Source organism: Odontomachus brunneus, unplaced genomic scaffold, assembly GCF_010583005.1.
Source record: "Odontomachus brunneus isolate Ranch 3 - 2012 unplaced genomic scaffold, Obru_v1 Obru_scaffold_052, whole genome shotgun sequence".
Taxonomy (NCBI): domain Eukaryota; kingdom Metazoa; phylum Arthropoda; class Insecta; order Hymenoptera; family Formicidae; genus Odontomachus; species Odontomachus brunneus.
In genome coordinates this window covers 359,612-383,223 of record NW_022639502.1, presented here as the reverse complement: position 1 = coordinate 383,223, position 23,612 = coordinate 359,612, and the positions used below count along the sequence as shown (strand labels likewise).

The following is a 23,612-nucleotide window of genomic DNA, read 5'->3' as shown; positions in this document are numbered from 1 at the left end:
ATAATCGTCACGAGAAGGAGAGAAAGAGAGAGAGAAAGATAAGGGAGGGAAATGCTTCGGACTGTAGAAAATTGTGGTTTCTATAGGAGAGGTGTAATAAAGAAGGACATGGAAAAACAAAAAAAAAATATATATATATATATACAAAAAACGCGCTCGCGTCCTTTTTCTTTTCGAATGTGCAATTAGGGAATCAGGTCGTGTGTAAACGCTATTATCGATTTCTTTTCCTCGTGGATCACGCGAATTCCGTGCGTGATCTCGTTGCGACGGACACTCGTTCGTATCTACGAAAAATATCCCGTCGACGAAATTCTGGTAACAAGATACTCTTCGAGCGAAATTCTCGTCTCCATCATTTGCACGACTTAGTGTAATTAATAGCGAAACTAGGACTCGTAATCGTAATGATTCCTCGATATCGATACTCTGATTTCACCGTTGCCTGCGAATGTGCGTGATTGCGATGACAGACTGTAGATCTTCTTGGTTAGTAGTCTCTTGAAATTTCAAGTATTGCACTTTTAAATTATGCATAATGAGAGTTGTTTTTACGTGCGATTACGTGAAATACACGTGTGGAAAATTGTAACACAACGTAGATCACGAGTAAATAAGTTGCATCAAGACTGAGCAGTCTAGTAATAATAACACGCTGATAAATTGATTTCAACAAGTGATCTTGTTTGTCTCTTTTATAAAGAAGAAACCAGACTCGAACATCGCAACCGGTTATGATGTCTAAGGGATGTATTTCCATTAAAATCTATCTAATACACTTCGTTTCTATCATAATTGTTCGACATTATCATCATCATCATCATCGTCATTATTACCGTCACGATCATCATTATCATCCTCTATGTCCAGAATGACAACAAATGTAATGTAATACAATAGTAATTGTTATCTTCTGTGCTATACAAAAGGAAAAATATACATTGACATATGATTACAAGACTTTTGATCTTCTTTTATTTCCCCGGCCTGTATTGTTCTAGTTTAGTAAAAATTTTTCCAAAGAAAAGAAAACGCTACAGTATGTACAGTTTCCTTTATAGAAAGATCAAGATTTTCTAGAAAAAGTTGTTTGCATCTTCTAATCCAAATCTTTCACCAATTCTCATTCCGACTCCAATTCTAACTAAACAATTTGATCTCCAATTCTTCAGTTCTGATTCTCTGTTCTTTCATTTTTTAATTAAAAGTCTACTCGTTGGCTTGATATTATGTTTAGTGGTATTGTAAACGAAACGGGATAGTAACGGATTGCGTGATGGAGGTGCAACAAACTGAGATTTATAAGTTGACAATCAGTTTTAATAGTCGCAATAGAAAACAATATACAGAATACAGATACAGAATAATCCTAGCTTGACGAAAGGCTCCTAGATAAAATGTTGTTAATTGTGTAGTGAAAAATTATGAATGGGGGAGAAAATAAGATGATACACGTAATGAGTGGCTTATTTTTACCTATTTGCTTATCGGTTAGTCGTTTACCTAATTACAATGATTGAATCGTTAATTATAATTATGTCTGTATAGACACACAGGTGTGTATACGTAATAGAGATTCTTAAATGCTACACAATGTTGCTTTACTTTGGTTTTAAATTAAGGACTAGCGTGTTGTGAGCTTCGCTCCGCCTTTATGTATTCACGTATTAAACCCCATTTACATCTCGTTCGAATCGAATTACAAAATATTGGCAGTTGTTGTGAGAAAGGAATCACGCCGTTCAATTTCTGCGAGATCCCGCGCTAACGGTGCTACGATAATCGCGACATGCGAGTGAGATCGCGTTAAAAAGAAAACAAGACCTGTTCTTTCTAATGAAAGAAAAAAAAAGTAAATGCGCGCGGTGGTGTTTAACTTGATTGGTGTTTCGTGTATTTCGAGAGCGTTCGTCAAGATGACATCGACGCTCATCCATCAGGCAATTTTTGCGACGAGCACAGTTCCGATAATAAATCGCACGAGTGCGTCTCAAAACAGTCGCAAAGTGCGTTGCGCGTAAACAGTTAACAAGTCTCTCCATTTCTCGTCTCTTTGTTTCCTCTTACATTATTACGGTTTAAGTAACGTGGTGCGGCGAAGGCACAAGGCATGTATTTGTTGAATGTTGTACAGCAGCGTGCTCGTATATTGTGTGTGTATGTATGCAGGTATATATGTGTGTTTGTATGTTTGCGGATATACATGGTATGGGGAGTTAACAGAGAAGAGGATGCTGCTGAGCAATAACCGCTGCTTCGTGTAAATGCACTTTTGTACGAGATACACGTTCGACGGGACCGATGACGGGACTGAACGACGTCGCGATCGATACACAGACGACAAAGCGAAGCTCACAGAGTGTGTATTTGTATGTGTACGCAAGTATATAGCGTGGGTGTGTGTGTGTGTGTGTGTTTGTGTCTATATGCGCGTTGTATTAGTGAATGAGTGTGTGCGTATGTGTGTGTATACCATTTAGAATTGGAAATGTAATTTAGAATTAGAATGTAAAAATACTATGTATATGTACATTAATCAGTAATCATGGGCATTCAATTATGTTACACCGTATCCGATCAGAGAGCTTTTCCTTTTTTCGCTTTAATTCACGTTTGTCTCCTTTCTGCCTTATCTTCTCCTTCTTCTTCCTCTTCCACGTCTTCGTCTTCTTACGTTCTTTCTTTCTTCTTCTTCTTCTCATTTGATGTATCTGTTGTACTCGGGAAAACAGCGCCGGCCGCGCTTCGTAGAAAATTTCCGTTGAAATCTCGAACGGTCGTCGGCCGACGTCGGGTTCTTCGTCTCGATTCTCCACACTCTCTCTCTTCGTTTTTTTCTTTGCTCTATGTTCTTTGTTTAACATCGTACGGTATTTTACACACGTCGAAGAACATCAATCGATTGGCACATAAAACGGAAGCAACATTTAGACCAGTCGCGGCGTAATATAGTTACGTACCTTCGAAAGGGGAGGAGTACAACATACTTTCGTAATTGGCGCAACGCTCACGGCACAAAGGGGTTAAAAATTATGTCCCTACGCGTGAAAAAGTAGAAGCCTGGTCACGTAAAAAGGATCCCTCGCGGGAGGGGGATCGTATGAAAAATCGTGCGACGCGAAGACGCGATGTGGAACACTGGCGATATCAATTTTGGAACGGATAATTTCGCGGCGTCGCGCCCTCTCAGCGCTCCTTTTTTAATCCTGATATCCTATCGTTTCTTTCCTTATTTTTTTCTTTTTTTTGCCTATTACTCCCTTCGATGCTTCCTCGATTCGCCTCCCGAGACCCATGTGTCGTTGAACGTTCTCTTCCTCCGCGATTTTTCACAAACATTTTTCAAAACACAATGACGCTGTCGCTAATTTCTATTTATCGATATAATCGCCGATAAAAAGAACGATACAAAGTGAATACAATACCAATATACACCTAGTACAAAAGCTCTCGATTCGTTTTGTGTTTCTCTTCGTAGTTTGATATAATTCGTTAAGTATTCTTTCTCTTTTTTTTTTTCCTTTCGTGTCTATCTAAGTGCTATGTACATATTATATACGTATATATTTATATATGTATGTATATATATACATGTAAAACGATTAATTGATTTCCTTCTTCCATATCCTTAATGATTGTATAATTAGGATTGACTATGTCTTAGAGTAATCAACGGAATTTTATACGAGTTATTATTATGTAAAATATCAAATATCGTACTGTTTAGATGGTATGTCCATCTCCAAGGTACCATTTTGGACGAATAGCGGTCCGTCTAACATGCCTAGCACTTTGATGAGCAAATACTTTGGAGATTACATAAATCTAATAATCTTCAGGTAATATTAAGTATAGATGTGATTTGTTTAATTACAAATATAAAACATGTATATGTAAATAGAACTCTTAATTATGCGCGAACATGTTCTCTAATTGAGCATACGTGAATTTCTTATCATCAGTCTAAGCCGAACTGTGCGGCTCCATACACAACGGCGGTTAACAATACACGTCTCTGTGTTTCTCTCTCTCTCACTCTCTCTCTTCCTTTCTTCCTCTCTATCTTTCTCTTTCACTTTTTTATTTATTTATTTCTCTGTTTCTCCCTTTTCCTTCTTTAAGCTTTCGTAAAATCTACCGTAACAAATAATCGCTGTAATTGAAACAACAATACGCGTACGCTACGGAAAACGTTATCCATAAAACTTTCAAACAATCTCCCGAGCATGGAACGCACGTGACCGCCGGGTAAAGTATAAATTGTCTCCTACACGAACAATTCCATCCGCAGGCTAAAGTGCAGGTCCCGTAGAGCTCGTCCGACCGACTTTCGTTTTTGTCCTGTTTTTATTACTCTATGCTTTTCTCAGCGATCGCACGCACGGAGGAAGCTTTATCGTTAATAAAAGGATATCCTCCTTGCGATCTCGGGGCGAGCAACGAATTTCACACAAGCGCGGCGAGAAATCATAGTTGTCGTTATAATTAATCGCGACGACGAAGTGCACTATTTATATACGATTGTTTATCGGCGACGCGATGCTACACTTGAAATCGTGATCGTGATGAAGACGACGCGACGCAGCTGCTGCTGAGACCTGCACTTCATTGTCACAGCCCTTTACCGCCGGCGCGGACGTATCGTGCGTTACATGACTCCCTCGTAATAATACCTTCTTCTTACAGTAGGCCAAACGCATCGAGTTTCGTCGTCGTTTTCAAAAATATACGCTGACTACTTAGGCTTTCGACGAACGGAAAGACGTTGTCTCGTCCAATATATAACCGGGATAATTCTTTCTTTTTGTTATTTTGTTATTTTTCTCTTTTCTTTCGTCTTATTTCTCTTTCTCTTCAGATATACAGCGTGTGTTATACCTTCTAGCATACTTCGTTTATAGCCTAGGTATAAGTGAGACCCTCATATGATCCATTTGAATTACTTCGTTTCGCATTTTTCTCTTTTTTGTAATTTTTCTCTCCCCCCTCCCTCTCTCTCGCTCGCTCTCTCCCTTCCCTCTCTCACTCTCTCTCTCTCTCCCTCTCTCGACCGTGTGAAACATTGAGACGTATCGCACTATGTACATGGTTTTAATCATAATCGTAATGGAAATAAATGCAAAAATATATGTATATGTATGAACATTTAGTCGAGCTACGAGCTATCCGCGCTTTCGATCGTCCGCGCGAATCCGCATACAGCCGTCCTGCCCGATGCGGAGAATCCTCTCTCGCGCAGCCCTCCCGACACAGCCGCCGCGCCGACAGAATTCTTTATTTAATTCTAAAAACTAAAAACCATCGTAGCAATTAAACTTATGTACTATTGTCTTTGTTCAAGATATCACTACGCCAAGACATTCACTGGTATGGCTCCCCCGTTCTCGCGTTTTTCTTGCACACACTCTCTCTCTCACTCTCTCCTCTTTCTCGTTTTCTCCCGTTGATTATGTTACGATGCCATCACATCTCTCCTGGACACGTCCTCTTCTCGCGTGAGACGATCCGGCGATCAACTCAGGAGATCGCGATCGAATTGTCGGATCTCAACGACTCGCTCGAAGTCGTCCTGGCCTCGTCATGCTTGTCCAAATTTCTCGGAGTAAAATCTCACTCGAAACAAATCAAGCGGCAATGGAAATACTGCCACTCAAAGTTACAAGAGAGAATTGAATGTTTCACTCGAGCTCAGCGTGAGTTCTGGCTCTGTACGAGCAAATGTTACAATTGATTGAAGTAAAATTGTTCGTCCGACGGTGAGGCACGTCAGATTCGCTCTTCAATTTCGAGTGAAGATATTCACTCGACGATCCTGAGTGGAGGATTCACTCTACAGTGAAAAACAATTCAAATTCGAGTGGCCACTCGGCTGTCACTCCGCTTCTCGAGTAAAATTTCTCTCGAAGAAATTTGGATAGTAGCGCGCGATCGATTCGCGACTTTATAAATTCGCACGATTATAGGAGACATGCTCAATGTACACGAGCTGTCGATCCGCTCGTGTTCACGTAGCGAACGCAAAAGTTCGAAGCATCTCCGAGAAACCGAAGTTACCAATAAAACACAAACGTATGTTTAACGTACGTTTTAACGTGCGACCGAGCGTGTGTGTGTGTGTTTCGCTCACGTGTCTCACACCGATTAACGTCGTAGGAGCATAACACGACGGATGGTCGTTCAATAATCAATGCGTGTGTTTGTTGTGTGTGTGTGTGTATGTCGCGTATACGTGTACACATATTGCGCATGTAAAAGGGGTAAAAGTATACTTATATAGACAGTAATACGGTCAATGAACTACCTACGGTATTGACTTCGGGTTCGGCAGTGAAGACTCCGTTCTCTATGTACGTCGGGTTCGCTTATTTTTCGCAAGAGTTACGCAAGTTACTCAAGTTACTTGAGGAACAACGATCGCAATGCACGCAACATAAGCAACACAAGTGATTAATGCGGGAGCAATTAAAGCGTGAACGCGCTAGTTATGATATGCAAATGCGTCTACGTTGCAATAGTGTACTCGACATATACGCGTTCGTGTCCCGGGAACTATTTTTTTTTACTCGAGGGTACCGCACGTGGCTCGAGTCCACGTGTAATCTTTCTCTCTTTCACATATAGGACAGCCTGAGCTCGACCCGAAGGTGGCAGTCAAGAAGTATTGAAATCGAGATTTACATCTTACAAGATATAAAGAAAAGTTAGTAAAGAAGTTTTACGTTTGCGGAAAAGAAATCCTCCAGTTCACTAAGTTATCTCAAAGTTTCAAGGCAGTGTAACATATCAACCGTCGCATTTATCACGAGGAATACAATTTCGTTCCTTCCCTTCTCGGGAAATACGTAGTAACCGAGGCAATTATTGCGGGGATTACAATCTTCCCTCGTGACGATTGGCTTCAGGCTCTCCCACCTATCCTCCTAAAGATCGTGAAATCTCGAACACCCCTGTGAAATACGAAAGAGACGGACTCGTTGGGTATTCTCGTCATTTAGCACTAAGTGTGACTATCCAGCACTAAGCGTCACTGAGAGGAAAATGTTGAGGTTTGAGAGCGGATCGTGCACATTTAGCGCTAAACTCGACCATCTAGCAGCGGTGCCGCGTTCAAGGAGACGCCGTTAACTCAAATAGCATCGTAAACGACACGGTTTGAACGGGGGATGGGGAAAGAAGATTCAACCTCACCGCGCGCTATCGCGCTCGCTACGACTCCGTGCGTTCCTCTTCTCCTTGTAATAACGATTGTCTCGCCTTCCTCAGCCTCGAATCGTCGGGATAAGCCGACATCGACGCGAAAGTAAACAATGGACGGTCATGACGGATATGCCCACTCCTGCGAAGCTGCGAGCTCTATATTAAAGGGGCTATCGCGCGCGATCATTAACTGCTATCGGTTGTATCTCGGAACTCAATATCAGTGTGAGATCGTGCGGTAATCAGTGCTCAGTATGGAAACGTCATATCAGCGATATCAATATGCCTCGGAACTAGGATAACCAATGTCAGTCTGCGACTTGGAAGACAGATGAATAGACTCGTGATATATAACGCGGACGCATATCGAAAACGGGTGATTTGATGATGACATAATTTTGCAGTATATTTCCTGTTACTCTCTCTCTCTCTAAATTTTTTGAAGTAAAATTTTACTCAAAATGAGTGAAAATTCACTCGAAGCGACAATGAAAATACTACCACTTGAAATAGCAAGGGTGAATGTCTCATTCAAACTTAGAGTAGATTCTGACTGAATGTTTCAATTGATTGGAGTGAATTTCTTCTTGTGACGATGAGATACATCAAATTTACTTTCCAATTTTAAGTTAAAATATTCACTCATCGACTCCAAATGAAAAATTCACCCTACATTCGAGTGAAAAATGTGACTACTTAGCGATGTCACACACTTTGGTTTTCCAATAAAATTTTACTTCAAGAAATTTAGAGAGTATAATCCACTAATAAATAATTGGATTTCTTCTTTTGTTACAACATAAGACCAATATTATAGCCGATATTCACTCCTATTGAGCAAATATCTAAGAGCTTCAATACAAGTTCCGTTTAGTTCTACAAGACCAATTTCTCAAAAAGTGTATGACATTCTCGTTTCTTCCAATTTCGAATCGTGACATTAGTTAACGTTCAAAAACGGATGTATCCTTATAATATCTCTATCGATAATGCAACGCCACGTTGTCGCGTGATCTTGTGCAGCACGCGGTTACAATTCGGAACCACCACCGTTTCGGCGTGGTCAGTGATTGGAGCGAACAAATGGTCGCTCGGTCAAAAGATATTTCTGAGATGTCTCATGGATTTGCCGATCGTCGTTGATAACCGTGCATAGTGATATCTAAACACAATTGTCGCGATGCGACAGCATACACAATCGGTGTGTGCACGTGTCTCCAGCGTGAAGCAATCGAAGAACGAAATTATTGCCGCGGGTATTCGGTGTGCCTAACTAATGTCTGATTGCGCGTATTTACAGAAAATATATGACCTACTTCGCTCGACGATCGACAGCGTCGATATTTGCAGCTTCGATCGTTCGACGTGTCGCCGGTTGTATCGCTTCCTCACTCTTTCTTTCTTTCTTTCCTTTTCCCTCTCTCTCTCTTTCTCTTCGGGGCACATAGTAACGCTAAGGCGAGCGGACAAAGACTACGAAGAGCTATAGAGCTGATGAAATTGGGGAAAGATGGGAAGGTAAGATAGCGGAAGAACGGTAAAACCATTCTCGGATCTGTTCGAGAGGAGAAACTGCTCCTCTTCTTCGGAAGAGCTTCTCCTCTCTTTCCGAGCTTACCGTCGCTCGCTCCTCGTCGAGCGGTCGATTAACATATTCCTACTTAGAATTCAATCGCGTAGGAGATCGTCGCAGGAACGCCGTCGTCTCCTCGCTCTAGGAAATAGCCGCGGAAGGGAAAGGCGTGTTTACAGCGAACCTGGTGCATCACCCTCGTTAACGTTCTCTCTTCGCTTCTCGCACATACATACACATTTTCTCTCTCTCTCTCTCTCTCTCTCTCTCTCGCTCGCTCTCGTTTACTCCCTTTCTCTATTTACACACTTCCTCATACTTTCTTTCTCGCGCACAAAACAGAGTCTTCGAGATTGTTCAGGCGCATGATGAGTGCCGGACTGCCAGCTGCAATGCATGCCGTCGCTCGCAAGACCGCGCTGTTCTTCTCGCCGCCCACGGAGATGAGGATCGGGGTATGATAAGGACGATACGAGTCCCGGGAACCAAATCCCAACGATTCGCCGTCCGACGTCATCATCCTCGTCGTTTACAGACGCGTGCTCCTCTCCGTGACCGCGACCGGCCGGTCTTCGTCGTCCTGAGCGACGGCGCGGTACTTGCCGCGCACCGAGCTGGGCCCGAAGATCGGCGAGCCTCAGACAAGATGACCGTCGATGTCGGAGTATGTCGGCGTCGCAGCGAACGTCGAGAGCGGGTGGCTCTGGCAAGGTGGCGGCGGCGGCTGCGAGTGCTGCGAGTGCGGGTGCGAATGTGGATGAGGGTTCACGCCGCCGGCACGGGCAAACGTGGCCGGCGGCGGCGGCACCGACGGCGGTATCGGTGACTTGGTGCCGGCGGTCATCACGGTGACGTCCGGCGGCGGCACTGGACGTGGTAGCGTCCTGGTGCGCGTCAGCGTGCCGGTGCTACCCGCGACGTGTCCCATTATGTGACCGGTCGAGCCCATGGACGACGGGTAGTAAGGCCCGCCGGTCGGGTCCCCGATGGAGGGTGGCGCCGGGCTCGGGTTGCCATCGTAGCCCATGTAGCGGCCATTGTCCATCTCTACGCTGTAGAAGCTCACGTCGTTAGGCGGCGCCGGGCTCGGGTTGCCGATGTAACTCGACTTCGACACTGTAACATTAGACAACAATAATGTGATATACATGGTGGTATATAACGTGGACAACAGACGCAGGGAGACGCGGTAACGTTACATGCTGCTCGAGGCAGCGTATCGACAATGAACAGTCGACGTGCTATGATGGGAGACGCGCACGAGTAGCGCCCCACCACCTTATCGAATCGAGATGATCGCGCTCGCCTTGTTATTTCTTAAGCCGCTATGTTTCCGACTATCGGCGGCTGGAAACAGCGAGTAACGAACTCGATAGAAAAAGAATAAACTGAGAATTCAATGAAAAAAAAGTCATTGTGAGAATTATATCGGTGAAAGTTAGAGAAGTACTTAACCACTACAAGTAATCGCACTTTCGAGCGAATTGAAGGTATAAGTTGCACAAGATGATCTTCGTGAAGAACTTACCCGAAAGAGTCCCGCTGGCGGTAGTTCGTTGCGGCGGCGAGTCCATGTTCATCGACGTCTGCATGTGATTGCTGCGACGGCTGAGGGTGCCTTGATGCACCTGCATCTCTAAACCACCTTTCCCGAAATCCTGCATAGTTTGATCTATTAAATACGTGCTAGCTGCGGTTTTGCGTCCCTCGTCCTATCATGCAACAGAGTGAACGACGATCGTTAATTCGTGACTTGCGTCTCGACGTTCGCTTGTTTGTGCACTCAGGATCGCCGTGAAACGAGTCCCGGTAACGATGACGACGAAAAATTGCCAATGAACTGATAATACAATCGATACCAACATTGAGTGCCATTCCACTCACATCAATTATCGCGTTTTCATTGAATATTATTTGTGCATAATTCAATCATGACCTTATTTTATGTATAAAAGCATGTTTTTTATATAATTGGATTTTCACTCGTTTTTCTTTTTTTCATGTTTCACGTCGCTCTTTATAAATAGTATATCAATGTAAGCTTCGATGTTTCTTCTTATACCTTAGATCTTTGCCAATGAAAGTATGAGTAATGGAGTGGAGTGTCAATAATGTAAAATGTTTGCGACATTTCTATAGTTATTCAAATAGCAAATCGATTAATCCAGCTGTCATTTCGTTACTCTTACGTCCATTGTGCACGAAAGTTAACACTACTGCGAGAGAGCAAGACTGCATTCAATGAATACGAAAGCCACGAGACTTGTTTCCGTTAAGAGAATTTGTTGCAATGTGAAATCTTGCGAGGTCAAAATGTTGTGAGTGTCGATCACGAACTACTTTCGTCGTAACGCTACTTAGCGCGCTTGAATTTAAAAGATATGTGCATTTGATTTACCTGAGTTACCTTAGTTAGGTCGAATTTTCTGCATTCGGATGACGTATGGTCATTATGAGGTCATGGCATGAATATATGACGATATATTTATGAACGAGTTTTGTACGAAAATCAAGATATGTTAAATCGCGCACCGCACAAAACTGCAAAAATATCACGTCGACACTGCCTTTATAGAAGTAAAAAAGAAAATTTCTTGGCTTTGAATTGTTAAAGTTGAATAATTCAAAAGTCGCGCTTATGGTGGAAGATTTCACTAGGTATAAATAACAATTCTCGCGTATCTCCTATATAATTAGTAAATAATAGAAGAGTATCACGTGCGCTTAATGTATACGACGTTAATTACTCTTCCGCGTGCAAACGGTTAAAAGATACGTGAAAGTCAGCGAAGTGGGAAAGTGCAAGTATCGGTTAATACGAGCAGAAAGTGTCCCGTTATCAACCATCGCAACCCATCGCGTTATCGGAGGACAAATCGCAATACCGCGGCAATAAGAATCGCGAGAAAAAAAGGAACCAAACGAAAGGTAAAACGCAAAAAGAAGAAGAAGCGAAAGATTAGCAAAACGCGAAGGTCGGAGAACAGAAAAAGTGTTGCTAGAACTCAAACCTACCCTCCGGAATTACTTGTTACTAAGAACATACTGACTGATGGCACTGACCACGTAATCGTTAGCGTCGAAGTTAACGTCGCTCTTCTCGTCCGACATCGAACTTAATTCACCGGTCATGGTGTCGCCGTTGACGGTGGACGGTGCGTACATATCCGCAGTCTGCGACTTATTAATGCCTGTGCCAAAGTGAAGAAAATGCGTGGTGAACGTGTGAATGGCGTGTGAAGGTGTGAACGAGCGACTACGACCTCACGGAGGACGAATCCGCCTATCCAGCATTGATTTGATTCTTTTTGTCTTTTTTTGTAGAATCAATTATTGCGCGTATATTTTTTATATGGGTATATAATGTAACAAACCTAATTAATAAATAACTTATATTTATACGAATAATCATACTCTCAATATAATTTTTAAGTTAGGATAACTTCTATATCTTCGTAAAAGAGATGGCCAATCCATCTATGATCGACCTAGTGTTGGTCGTTCAAATCGATGCAACGAGAGACGCTCACCATCTTATCCTCTCATCGATATTATAAGATGCCGAGCTTCCAAAGTTTCGATACTGGGTCGGCAACTCATCTTACCGCGTAGCCGTAGTCAAACGCTAAAGTGAACAGCGCGATGATCCTTCTATAGTTCGGAGTGTGTGATCGCGCTAAAATAATCTTGGTCGTGAACTTACGAGCTTTATTTCGCTTTCGTACTATGTACCACAACATGATGAAGACATTAACGATAAAAAAGATGACGGAAGTCGCTGCGAACGTATAGACATAATTCATCGGAAAGTCGCCCTTTTCCAACAGGACGTCCTGCAGGTTTTCCTCTTTATTCGGTCCTAGGGAAATAAAGGAAAAAAAGGACACATGATAATATTATATTTACCAGCACGCTGGGCCTTCTTTCTCGACTTTATTGTAGCAAAGACTATGGGCGCGGCAATGAGTAGGCAAGCAGAGGCAGAAACAGTGATGATAATGACGATGATGTAGGAGGAACTATTCTCACTTGATGTCAACTCGGTTGGTGGCGCCTCGCCTGTAACCCAAGCCAATGCCCCATCACCGGTTTGTTATTCATGCACCGAGTAGATCTACATTGTTAGTCATGTTCAACTTCGACATTCTGCAATCGCTGCGAGATATGTTTGCGTCGCGAGCAGTTAACACGAGACGAATCTACGCGAAGCGGATACAGAAGGAGTCGAGTAGCTGTCGTTTACTCATTCTTCTTGTCCGCGTTACACGGAAAAAGCAACTCCGTTAGTGTGACTGAATTTTCTGTTATTTGAGAGCCAAATGGAAAAACTCGTAGTAGAAACTCGGTTGTAAAAACTCGGAAAAACTCGGTTGTAGAAACAGAAAGATAACATAAGATGTGGCTTATATGAGTGCATTGCAAATAATTGCGAAAAGTTTGTAATGTTTAAGCATTATTGTGATGTGAGACATTGACTTATGCGAACTCATGTTAGATGAAACTGAGAAGAGTTTGCAACATGATCGAAAACGTTACATGTAATTTTATTTAGAATGTATATTTTGCATCTCTTTCTTTTTCTTTCTCTCTGCAGTAGGCTCACATGAACCACGTCTTATATTATAATTTTCTAAGAAGACCGAGTAGATCTCTGTGGAGTCATTCATTTGCAATTACAAAGAATCCTGTTGAAAGTTTCTCAGTTACCTCAACCGAGTTTTAATGCAGCTGAATGTTCAGACGAATGTTTTCAGTCACAGCAACATTGTAATATTACCTCTCGTCAATAAGTTTTTCGTCTGATTTTTATTCGGTTACACGAACTGAGATTTTTTTTTCGTATATTAGCGGCCTCTTGACAGATGACAAACGAGCAATCCCTACCGGCCGATCGTTTTTCCGCTCAGCGTGAACCCGCGAAGATAATGTCGTGCGCGCGAACGACAATTTGCGCGTTTACGTCGGCTCCTTTACTCTCGACTTACTTCGGCGTGTCGTCACGCTCGCTGATACTTTGTGCCATAAGCCTGTTGTTACTTCGCCGTATTTCACCGTAAGCTTCCGCGATCACTACTGCAAGGAGCGGGAGGCAATTGATAACGCCGTCGAAAAAATTTCGAAGCTAAGCGTCGCCACCGTTTATTATATACCGTCACGATCGTACGAACAACTCATGCTGAGAGCGGATCGCTCGGTTATGTGGTTAATCCGGGATTATGGGCGACTTTGAAATACATTACGTCAACGTAATGTCCGGCGTACACTTGTTATAACTAACCCATGATGTAAATGCCATGCGAACATTCATGAGACACACTAAACGTATATAATGTAATACACGATGAACCTAATTACTGAGTATGATTAATTATGTGGATGCGGGCAATCGCGTTTAATTATGTTCGATGATCTGCATAATGATTTAGCAAGCCGTTATTTTCCACCATGTAGCGTGAATAATGATCTACTATTTAATGTAAATAATTCGCTCTCCTGAGGGGAAAAGTTGCCGAACGACTGTAATTTCGGTTTAAAGTAATTTCTATAATTCCACCGTGCGCACCGTCGTGACCCGCCGGCCGCGTTTTGTTCGTCGGCACAAGCCGATGATAAACCTCGAGGTACGACCACACCGAAATTACAGCGAATAAACTAGTCAGCATTATTCATACGAATAATATTAATACGCGGATATTCACGCTATCCATGAATATCGTTCGACAATGTTAGATCTTTGTCCCACTTTTTCGTTTTCTACGGAAAGATTCTACGAATTTTCTCTTTCTAATGGAAAAGCGCGGGCAGAGGTACGTGTCTCTACGTGTGTACACATATGTTGGAGTGTGTGTGTACGTGTGTTTGTCTCTACGGTGTTTATTATTTCGACTTACGAAGTGTCTGGACTTTAAGGAGGTCCGGCAAAAAGCCGCTATCCCCTTTCTCGTTGATAGCTTTCACGCTAAACACGTAATAAGTCCCGAGAGACAGGCCGGATATCGTGGCCTTATAGTCGCCGGGCGAGACGTCGAGGTAGTGATAGCGATCCTCGTAATCCAGCGCCTGTCTCCAGCGTACTTGATGGGATGTCGGCAGGCCGCCGTTGAAACCGCGCTTCCAAATCACCGTGACCGTGTCGTGGGTGACGTTGTAGACCTCCAGGTCGCTCGGCTTATCTGGCGGCGACGTCACGTCGAGGTGTATGTCGTCCGTGGAGTATCCCATTTTGTTCTGCGCGCGACACTGATACTTTCCGTAGTCCTGTGACCTCACATGGTAGATGGCCAGCGTCGTCTCTGAGTAGAGCTCGGACAGCTGAGAGAAACAAAAACACGATATAGATCCCTGATATCCCGTCAACACGTTGACCGCCGCCACGTTGAATTCACGTGCGAATTCCACCAAACTCGCGCGAACTCTCAATATGTCACGTCAATAATATATCTTAATATTTAATGATAATAATAACAAAATAATAATTTGATAGTTGATGATATTTTTCGCTTTTTACCCGGCATTCTTTTTTAAATACTTACGGTGAAAAAGATTGCTTGAATTTACAACTAAGCGCTTTTTGATTGAAGGAACCAGAAATTCTGTTTCTTTTAACCAAAATACATTTGTCATTGTCGTGTTAATGTAGGCAATTTTTTTCCCGTGTAGTAAAATCGTTTCTAATCAAACAAATAAAACTGTTACCCACAAATGGAATAGAGAAACCCATAATGTCACCTAGATATAGCAGACATATAGTACTCAACATATTAAAAAAAGCACAATTGTCATCTTCCGATCTCTGGTAATCACAGCTCGTTCAATATTTCGTATCGAGTACTTTAGGAATACTACAATCTCGTACGTAGACTTTCCAGTTGACTCTTAATGAACAGTGCTTCTTTCTTTTAAAGAGTCAAACGTCAAAACAGTAATATAATCTTTGACGGTAAATAATATCACTCGCCGGCTGCGAGACAATAATTCTACCGAGGTGGAAAAACTCAATTGAAATGAAATATAGAATAAGATCGACAATATGCGCGGCGCAATGCCTGGCGCTAAGGTCTCAAGTCAAACGGCGCTCTAAAAGAGATACAACCTCCAGTCGGGGAACTCGTTATTTAAGAGATAAGTACACCTTATAAAGTGACTTACATCGCTGTGAGTGATACTGTATTTATTCTCGGTTGCGTTCGGCAATAAAGTTTTCCCATTGAAGATCCAAGTGAAACGTGGCAATGGAGATCCTCGCGCTTTACAGAACAATTGGACGTTTATTCCTTTGTTCGCAGCCGCCTTTCGCGTCAGCGGGGTGTTCGTCATTTCCGGTTTAACTGCGCATAAAAGAGTACCAGTAAATCCTTTATTACGCGCTTTCCGATACACGCTCACGTGTCGCGCGTACCAATGCATCCTCGTGACGCTTCGTGACATTCAGCCATTGTCGCGCGCGCGGTTTATATATTCCGTAAAATAATATTAGCCGGTTTTTTATCCCCCCTCTCTCTCCCTCTCTTTGTCGAGACATGCACGGTTGAGCAGAGCAAGCATTCTTTCCTCGACAAATGCGCGCCCGATAATTAATTGTCGAACAGGCGGAATTAATATCACGCGTAATAGTAACAACGACACCATTTAATTACTAACTCCGGTAAATTGAACGGTAGGTTCCGCCAACTTGCTGGCGTTTGTTACTGACTACAATGGCAATACCGACCAATTATTTTTTATCGCACGCAACCGATACAGTTTCGCACTTTTTATACATCAGACTCGTTATAATATACTATAAATGTACCGCTGGTTCTTCCGTCGGCCCGAACATCCCCTGTTCCCTCTTTTTTAGAAAACACGATAGGCGGTTTGCCGTAACAATACGGCGAATCGCGCCATCGTTCGGACGTATGACGATTAAATCCCCGGATGATACACGCGGCGCAATTAAATTATGGGCTGATACGCGATAATTAAATCCCGTCGATTCCGATCGTAGTTCTCATCGCGCCGCTCGTACTCCTCTCTCGAGCACTACTACTGACGGCGCTGCCGATCGGAATAATACAAGTTCGTACGTACAGTTCGTGATGAAGAGAATGGGATCCGACGTGACGTTGCCGATCCCGTTGTTGACTTTGCACCGATACTCGCCGACGTCCTCTTGGCTGGGATCCTCTATGTGAAGGTACGACGTGCGGTTGACGAAGGACGTCGAGTAGCGACCAGGTAGTTCCGGATTCGATCCCACCTTCTGCCAGGTGACGTACTCGTCGCCAATCGGACTGCCGTCGACCTCGCAGAACAACTTCGCCTCGATACCGGGCGTATAAACTATCCCCGACGAAGAGGTCCGCTTGATCTTGGCAGGATCTACGGGGATCATCGCCAGCGAAACGATAAGTTCGGATTCGCCCGTCGGAGACAATATCGGGGAATGCGCGAGAGATGAATGAGACACGATTCTACATCCTTCATACATAAGCGTTAGAATATTGAAGAGAGAACGCGTGAACGCTCTTTTCAACTAAAAACAAAAACAAAAATGCTTTTTGATTAAGGAAAGGTTAGATTGAAGGAGACCGAGCACAAGAAGTGAAAAAGGGAGTAATGAAAAAGGGAAAAGAAAACTAAAGGAAACCAGAAAGAGGATAGAAAGTGGCTTAGAGGACCTATGGGAAGAAAGGAAAATTTAATGGAAGCTAAAAGGATGCGAGTAATTAGTTAATGTAGAAAATTGTTGTTGATATAGAAAATTTAGGAGAAGAAATACTTATTATGTATGACAGAATGAGGGGGAAAGTTAGAAGATAATTATAAAATAATCTCGAGGATGTAAGCTTCGGGACTGATCGATCATTTTCCGAAGTATCAAACCGAAACTTCGCCTTCGAGGCATTGCCGAAACTTCGCCTAACGAGATCCCAAGGTTGTTCGAGGGGCGATGCAATTTTGTCGCGATTATCAGCCGTTCCCGGGAACGGCGTTACTTACACTGCACCGTCAAATTCAGCTGGTAAAAAGTGGTGCCTTCCTTGTTGAGCGCCTCGCATATGTACGTGCCGGCATCGTGACGATCCAATCTCGTGATATTCAGCGTGGAGCCGTGCGCGGTTATTCTCTTGCCGCTACTGCCAAGCGGCAAACCGTCCCTCGTCCACGTGTACTCAGTCGTGTTAGGATTCCCCCTTGCCGACACAGAAATCACAAAGGGCTCGCCCTCCAGCCCGGTCAGGTCGTAAGGATCTAACGGCGAGAATATCGGCTTGTCTGCGGAACGAGAACAATGAATGAATCTGTGACATCTCGCAAACGTCATCGCGATATTTCAGTTGAGATATAATTGTCCTGTGAGAAATCGCAGGTAACAGGATGTATTTCGAATGAACGGAAAGCGGCACCGCGGATATGCAATCGAGTCTTCTCGGAATTGTTTCTCGATGAAACCAACACCGTGGTGGATCGTTCAGTGCTCAAGTTTTGTTTTTTAAGAATAATCAGATAATAATAATTACACAGAGCTTTACTGATCCGTACATGAAGTTATCTGGCTGGCAAGGTGATATAACTAAAGAAGAGGTATGATAACGTCACAAGTGGAGCGATCGAAAATAATCTAAGACGTTGAATCGTATTGCTTTCTATTTTTTAAGCAGCTGATCCTCTCTCTATAATGATCGCAATAGCAAATGCTCCGGCACGCTTCAGTTGCTTCGGGCCATTGGCGTGTTATCGCGCATATTACCGTATGAAATGCACTTTTACATACGGCATCGCAGAATTTCTACGAACGCTTAAACCTGCTGATCCAGCTGGAAATACCGAGAGAGATGGACTCTAAGTAACGCGCTATGTTTTCCGGGTTGAGCATTCTCTCCCCCCTCTTTCTCTCTCTCTTGCACGCGCGCACGCACGATCGCGTTTTACGTGCATGCGTGTCGATGTACACCGGTAAATTATGTCGTTAAAGCGATACTTAGGCGTATACTTACATAACACGTCTAGAGTGGTAGCGTCGTGGATGGATCTCCCCAATTCTGTATTCTTGGCCTCGCAGGTGTACACCTCGCCGTTCATTTCCTCGGTTAAGTCCAACGCGAGTTCGACGAACGAGACGAAGCCGCCGTGTAATCCGGACTTGGTGCCGTTCCTGGTGCCGGGCACCGGTATCCCGTTCTTCCACCACGACATCTCGGCGGCGGGATTGCTGCTGCTCGACTCGCAGATTATACGTCCCTCCTGGCCGGCGTGGAAGTCCTGAGGCTCGCGGTTAATCTTCACCCTTTCGGGCGGGACTGCGAAAAAGGACAGTTCGCCGTTAATATCGCTCTCACGCCGCGCCGCGTCGAGATTCGACGATGACGGCCGGATAAAAGGCCGGAGTAATTACGGCGCGCTGCCTCGATCATTTCTGCAACGTTGCTGTGTTTCTTACTTTAAGCTCTAGTTTCTCTTTTTCTCTCTTTCTCGCAGAGCGATTAAGCTCCGACAATAAAAACGTACACGATGATAGGAGTTTGATATATAAATACATATAACAACAAATCTCGATCGAAATATAGTTTTTAGAGAAGAATCCAATCATGTAGACTTCAATATTCGAGTGTTCATGTAGACTTTAATATTCGAGTTGGAGTTGAGTTAAATTTATGGTTTATCTTCGAAAGTAACTTTCCAACATTTGATATTGTAAAATGTTAAACATACTTTATAATTTCTCGATGCAGCTATACTCGTTTTAAGGTTTATTCGTCTCTTTACGTTAATATTAATTACGTTTTAAACACAAGCGATTTTTTCATTTTGAATTGAAATTATTTTAATTAAAATTATATAAATATTGATATTGCGTCGGCAGAATATTCAGTACATTCACGGAAAATATACTGAAATTTGACGGAAATGATCGAGTCGTGACATGCATCGACTATGGTTTCCTTAACGTGTTTTCGAAAGAAAAGTCGTTAAATGTGAGATACATATTATACACTTACAGTTCACTTTTAATACGAGAATTTTTATCAGAGGTATCTCGGTGGCTGAATTCGTCGCTTCGCATCGCACATGGGCGTTGTTGTCGGAGGCGTTGACGAGTATCGGCAGCTCACTGGAGACGGCGTGATTCCGCGTCCTCACTGTACCCTGAACCTGTTAGATAAATGACATTATTATAATGAAGTCGGTGGAATTGAGATTTATAGAGGCACAAATCGTATAAGCATTGTTTCTGATAACTGACATTAGGCCAATCAAAAAATCCAGTTTGATTGACATCACATATGTACAGAGTGTCCGAGAATTCATTATGTAGCTGCGGTGTACAAGTAAAACTCATCAGACTGAACACAAAATTTTTCTACCATTTCGCAAACAAACACAAAAAATCGATTTTTGTCATTTTTTGAAAATTTTTTCTAAGTCCCCTAGAAAATGACCGGAAAGAGTGAAAATTCGACCGAATTTCGACTATACCAGTACTCGACGAGAGAAGCATTCTGGACTCTACTCTGGAAGACCGATTTTTGTCATTTAAAATTTTGAATTACTAATTAAAGAAGACTGATGAATGATCAGCGATAAGGTGATGAGCTGTGTTAGCGACGTCTGTCGTCATGTGCTCGTAGATTAGATCAAATCGAATAGAAAAGTTCCCTACCATTTTGCAAATAACCATGTAGATTTTTAGTTACTAATTAAAGAAAACTGGCGCATTATTGTGGACAAGCATGTACCAATCTTCTTGAATTAACCAAAATCTACGTGACCATTTGCAAAATAATAGAGGGCTTTTTTGTTCAGTTTGATCTAATGTAACATAGGCAACAATGTTGATAACATCCTGCTAACAGACTGTTGACGAAGGATCGTAGACAACAACGATGATAATTTGGTTGTCAGATCTCATTTGTCTCCCTTGAATGAAGCAAAGTCAAACTGAAAAGTTATCTCCAGCTGAACCTTTTTTGACTGATCCGATAAAATTCCCGGAAAATACACATTTTTTCGCGAAAAATTCACGAGCGCCATCCGCGCAGCAATCCGCAATCTGAGGATCTGTGACAATCGTGTTCTACGGTTTCACCTACCTTGCGATCGTTCTTGTACCATGTTAACGTGGCCAGTGGATTACCCGCCGTGGCGGTGCACATGAGCCTCAGCACCGTCCCGGCGGATATCGTCGTGCCTTCCTCGTATCCGGTGACGATTAATTTCGAAGGTGGATCTGCGAGGTCAGACAGACGTTCATCAGAGTCGGGATTTTTGCCCGTTCTTCGCTCGTTAGAAATTTTCATGTTTTTTTCGCGTTTCCGCACGCAGTCCGAGCAATATTTCCGTCAAACATAGAAGAGTAGAAAAAGCGGTCGGACAGAAATTTATATAACAATGGAGAAATTTTTAAACCGCGCGAAATTATAGAAAAAAAGAGGAAGCGAGAAACACCAAGTAATTTCTTTCCTCGAGGTTTATCACGTCTGCATTTTGCGCGCTCTCTCTCTCTCTCTCTCTCTCTCTCTCTCTCTCTCTCTCTCTCTCTCTCTCTCTCTCTTGTCTGTTCCTGCCTTCTTTATTAAGTTGCCTCCATCTCCATTGCCGGTTGGCATTCAATATGGGAGCATATGATAAATAAATTTCAGGAGCTTCATCGAATCCAGCTGTATGATCCACGTGAGTGGCATTCATTATGACTTCGGATTGCGAGAGCGATATTATTAATTAGAGGCTAACTAATTGTTTAGTATATTCGGATAGCAAATAATTTTAATGTATGTAATTACAAGCTGCAAAACATAGTTGATTATTCAAGGATTATTTATTTACGACGGAAATTAATGTCGATCGATTACGGATATATTGCGAGGGAATGTTTCACGCGGCGTGACGTAATGTCGAATATGTTAAATGAATTTGGACCATCTGACTCCTCTTCCTCTCCTCTCTCTCTCTCTCTCTCTCTCTCTCTCTCTCTGTATCTAGGAAGGGAGAGAGAGAGAGAGAGAGAGAATTAGAGAGACGGTGAGGATGTATTGCGTGTGTGTACGCCAGGGACCCCGGATAATGCGGCGCGGTCAATTAATTTGTCATCGCGTGCCGAAGATGTCAACGACAACGGTCGGCATTATCGTTACCCAATTTCCCCTAACGCGTTACAAATTGATCTCGCCGACTCGAAGAAGCGAACGTGCGATATCCGTAATTTCAGCGGCGCATTGTAACACAGCCGAGGTGAAATATCCGCGCTTTACGACATTCCACCTCGGAACGCTCGTTACTTTTTATCGTACGACACGTCGTTGGGCGGCTTCGCCTCGATATGTCGCTTCGACGTGATTGTGCATAAATCGCGGCGAAGGATATTACACCACGCTAGAGCTTGCGAGACTGAATATACGACGAGGAAGTTAAAGAAAATCTCTCTACTTTGTGTAATAATACCACTGCCGAAGTGAAGATCGACGAAGACGATAAGCAAAGGCGGGACAGCGCGTCGGGATTTGCGTTTTAATCAAATCACACGTTCCGCGCGTAAAAACGCAGCGAACAGCGAGAGCACTCCTCCTCGGCGAGGGTATCCGGTCGCGGAGAGGTGGTTCGCTACCGCGAATGAAGCTACCGTGGCGCGTAAAGCTGGACAGTACAACGAACGAATAACGAAGCAAACTTTCGTTTTACGATTACAAAGAAAATTGTGCTTGCCTTAACGAGCAGAACGTCTCGTATGTATTCAGATCGCTTCGTTCACGATACGGTTCATTAGAGAAAGCTTGTGAACGCAAATCTGTTACACGTTCGCTGTTCGTACGTTCGTAATGTATACTCAGCTTGAGACAAACTTCGCTCTTCAGCCCTGCTTGATTCGAAATTGACATTTTGCTTTCACGAGAAAAGAAGGGCAGGATGAGAGGAAGGGAGACAAGAGCAATTTATCTAACATATATAAGTGCGCTAAGGAATCTAACACAAAGACAATCGATGATCAGAAAGTCGTTCTCTCTGTCGTATCCCTGGGATAGGTCCGGAACACCCGGTACGGTTCTTTGACGCGGGGTTGAAATTAGATTTTCGCCGCGGGCGGAAGAGCGAAAGAGAAAGAGAGAGGGAGGGAAAACGTGTCTCGAGAGCGAGTCCCGTCTCGTTACACACACGGCTATACGCGGCGCGCATCGGCGCCGAGTGACTGGCACTCTCTCGCGCGAAATTGTACGACACTGGAGGAACTACTCACATATCACGTTGATGGTGTGCGTGCCGACCACGTTCTCCGTGAGCTTCACGTTGGAAGCGTGGCAGATGACGACGATGCTGCGGCTCTTGCGATTAATGCTGAACGTCACGTTCGAGCTGGTGATCCAGCCGCCGTTCGGCGCCGACTCCGTCTTCGAGGCGTTGCTCTCGAAATTATGCCCGTCCACCGTCCACTTGATGTCCGCCGGCGGATTCGAGTTCTCCGTCGTGCAAGTGATGAGCACCTGGTCGTCCGCCTTGGCCTCCGTCGGCCCGGTGATGGTCACTCCGGCGGGCGCGACTGTATCATATGAGAGAGGAGCGTGTGAGGAAGCTGCGGTTATTTCGCGTGCGACGTCGGCGATGCCGCTGTCGCTACTTCGCGAAGACGCGCTTGAAAGCGCGAGCGGAGAAACGAAGGGGTCGAGGTAACGAAGAAGCGAATTATTTAATCTCACTCACGACTCCCGAGCGTGAGTTTAATCATCGCCTGGGAATTTCAGACGTCGCCCGATCGAAACTCCCCCGGCTACTCGTGGAAAAATAGTCGACTTCGTTTCTCTCTGCGCCCGCCGCTTTTTATTCGCGTTTGTAATGGAATTAAGAGAAGGGGGATCGATCGCTTGCGCCA

At 43.6% G+C, this 23,612-nt stretch overlaps 2 protein-coding genes across 13 annotated transcripts in view; one reads left to right on the top strand and one right to left on the bottom strand.

Annotated features, from left to right (window-relative positions):
- The window catches only part of LOC116845496 (uncharacterized protein CG10915), a 63,085-nt gene that overhangs the window by 14,715 nt on the left and 24,758 nt on the right, over nucleotides 1-23,612 (top strand). The window lies entirely within an intron of this gene.
- The window catches only part of LOC116845494 (nephrin), a 338,079-nt gene continuing 315,765 nt past the window's right edge, over nucleotides 1,299-23,612 (bottom strand). For 7 of the 12 annotated variants that reach the window (XM_032818244.1, XM_032818246.1, XM_032818247.1 and 4 more), the window contains 12 exons: nucleotides 22,983-23,282; nucleotides 20,845-20,981; nucleotides 19,753-19,906; nucleotides 18,751-19,053; nucleotides 17,753-18,028; nucleotides 16,841-17,131; nucleotides 15,920-16,098; nucleotides 14,662-15,082; nucleotides 12,474-12,629; nucleotides 11,834-11,961; nucleotides 10,299-10,482; nucleotides 1,299-9,886 (listed from right to left, as the gene is read on the bottom strand). In XM_032818244.1, coding sequence (XP_032674135.1) covers nucleotides 9,408-9,886; nucleotides 10,299-10,482; nucleotides 11,834-11,961; nucleotides 12,474-12,629; nucleotides 14,662-15,082; nucleotides 15,920-16,098; nucleotides 16,841-17,131; nucleotides 17,753-18,028; nucleotides 18,751-19,053; nucleotides 19,753-19,906; nucleotides 20,845-20,981; nucleotides 22,983-23,282 — 3,008 coding nt within the window. In that variant the 3' untranslated portion in view covers nucleotides 1,299-9,407. Of the gene's footprint in view, nucleotides 9,887-10,298; nucleotides 10,483-11,785; nucleotides 11,962-12,473; nucleotides 12,630-12,676; nucleotides 12,830-14,661; nucleotides 15,083-15,919; nucleotides 16,099-16,840; nucleotides 17,132-17,752; nucleotides 18,029-18,750; nucleotides 19,054-19,752; nucleotides 19,907-20,844; nucleotides 20,982-22,982; nucleotides 23,283-23,612 lie in introns of those variants that run through there. The other 5 variants (XM_032818245.1, XM_032818254.1, XM_032818253.1 and 2 more) reach the window with 5 other exon arrangements.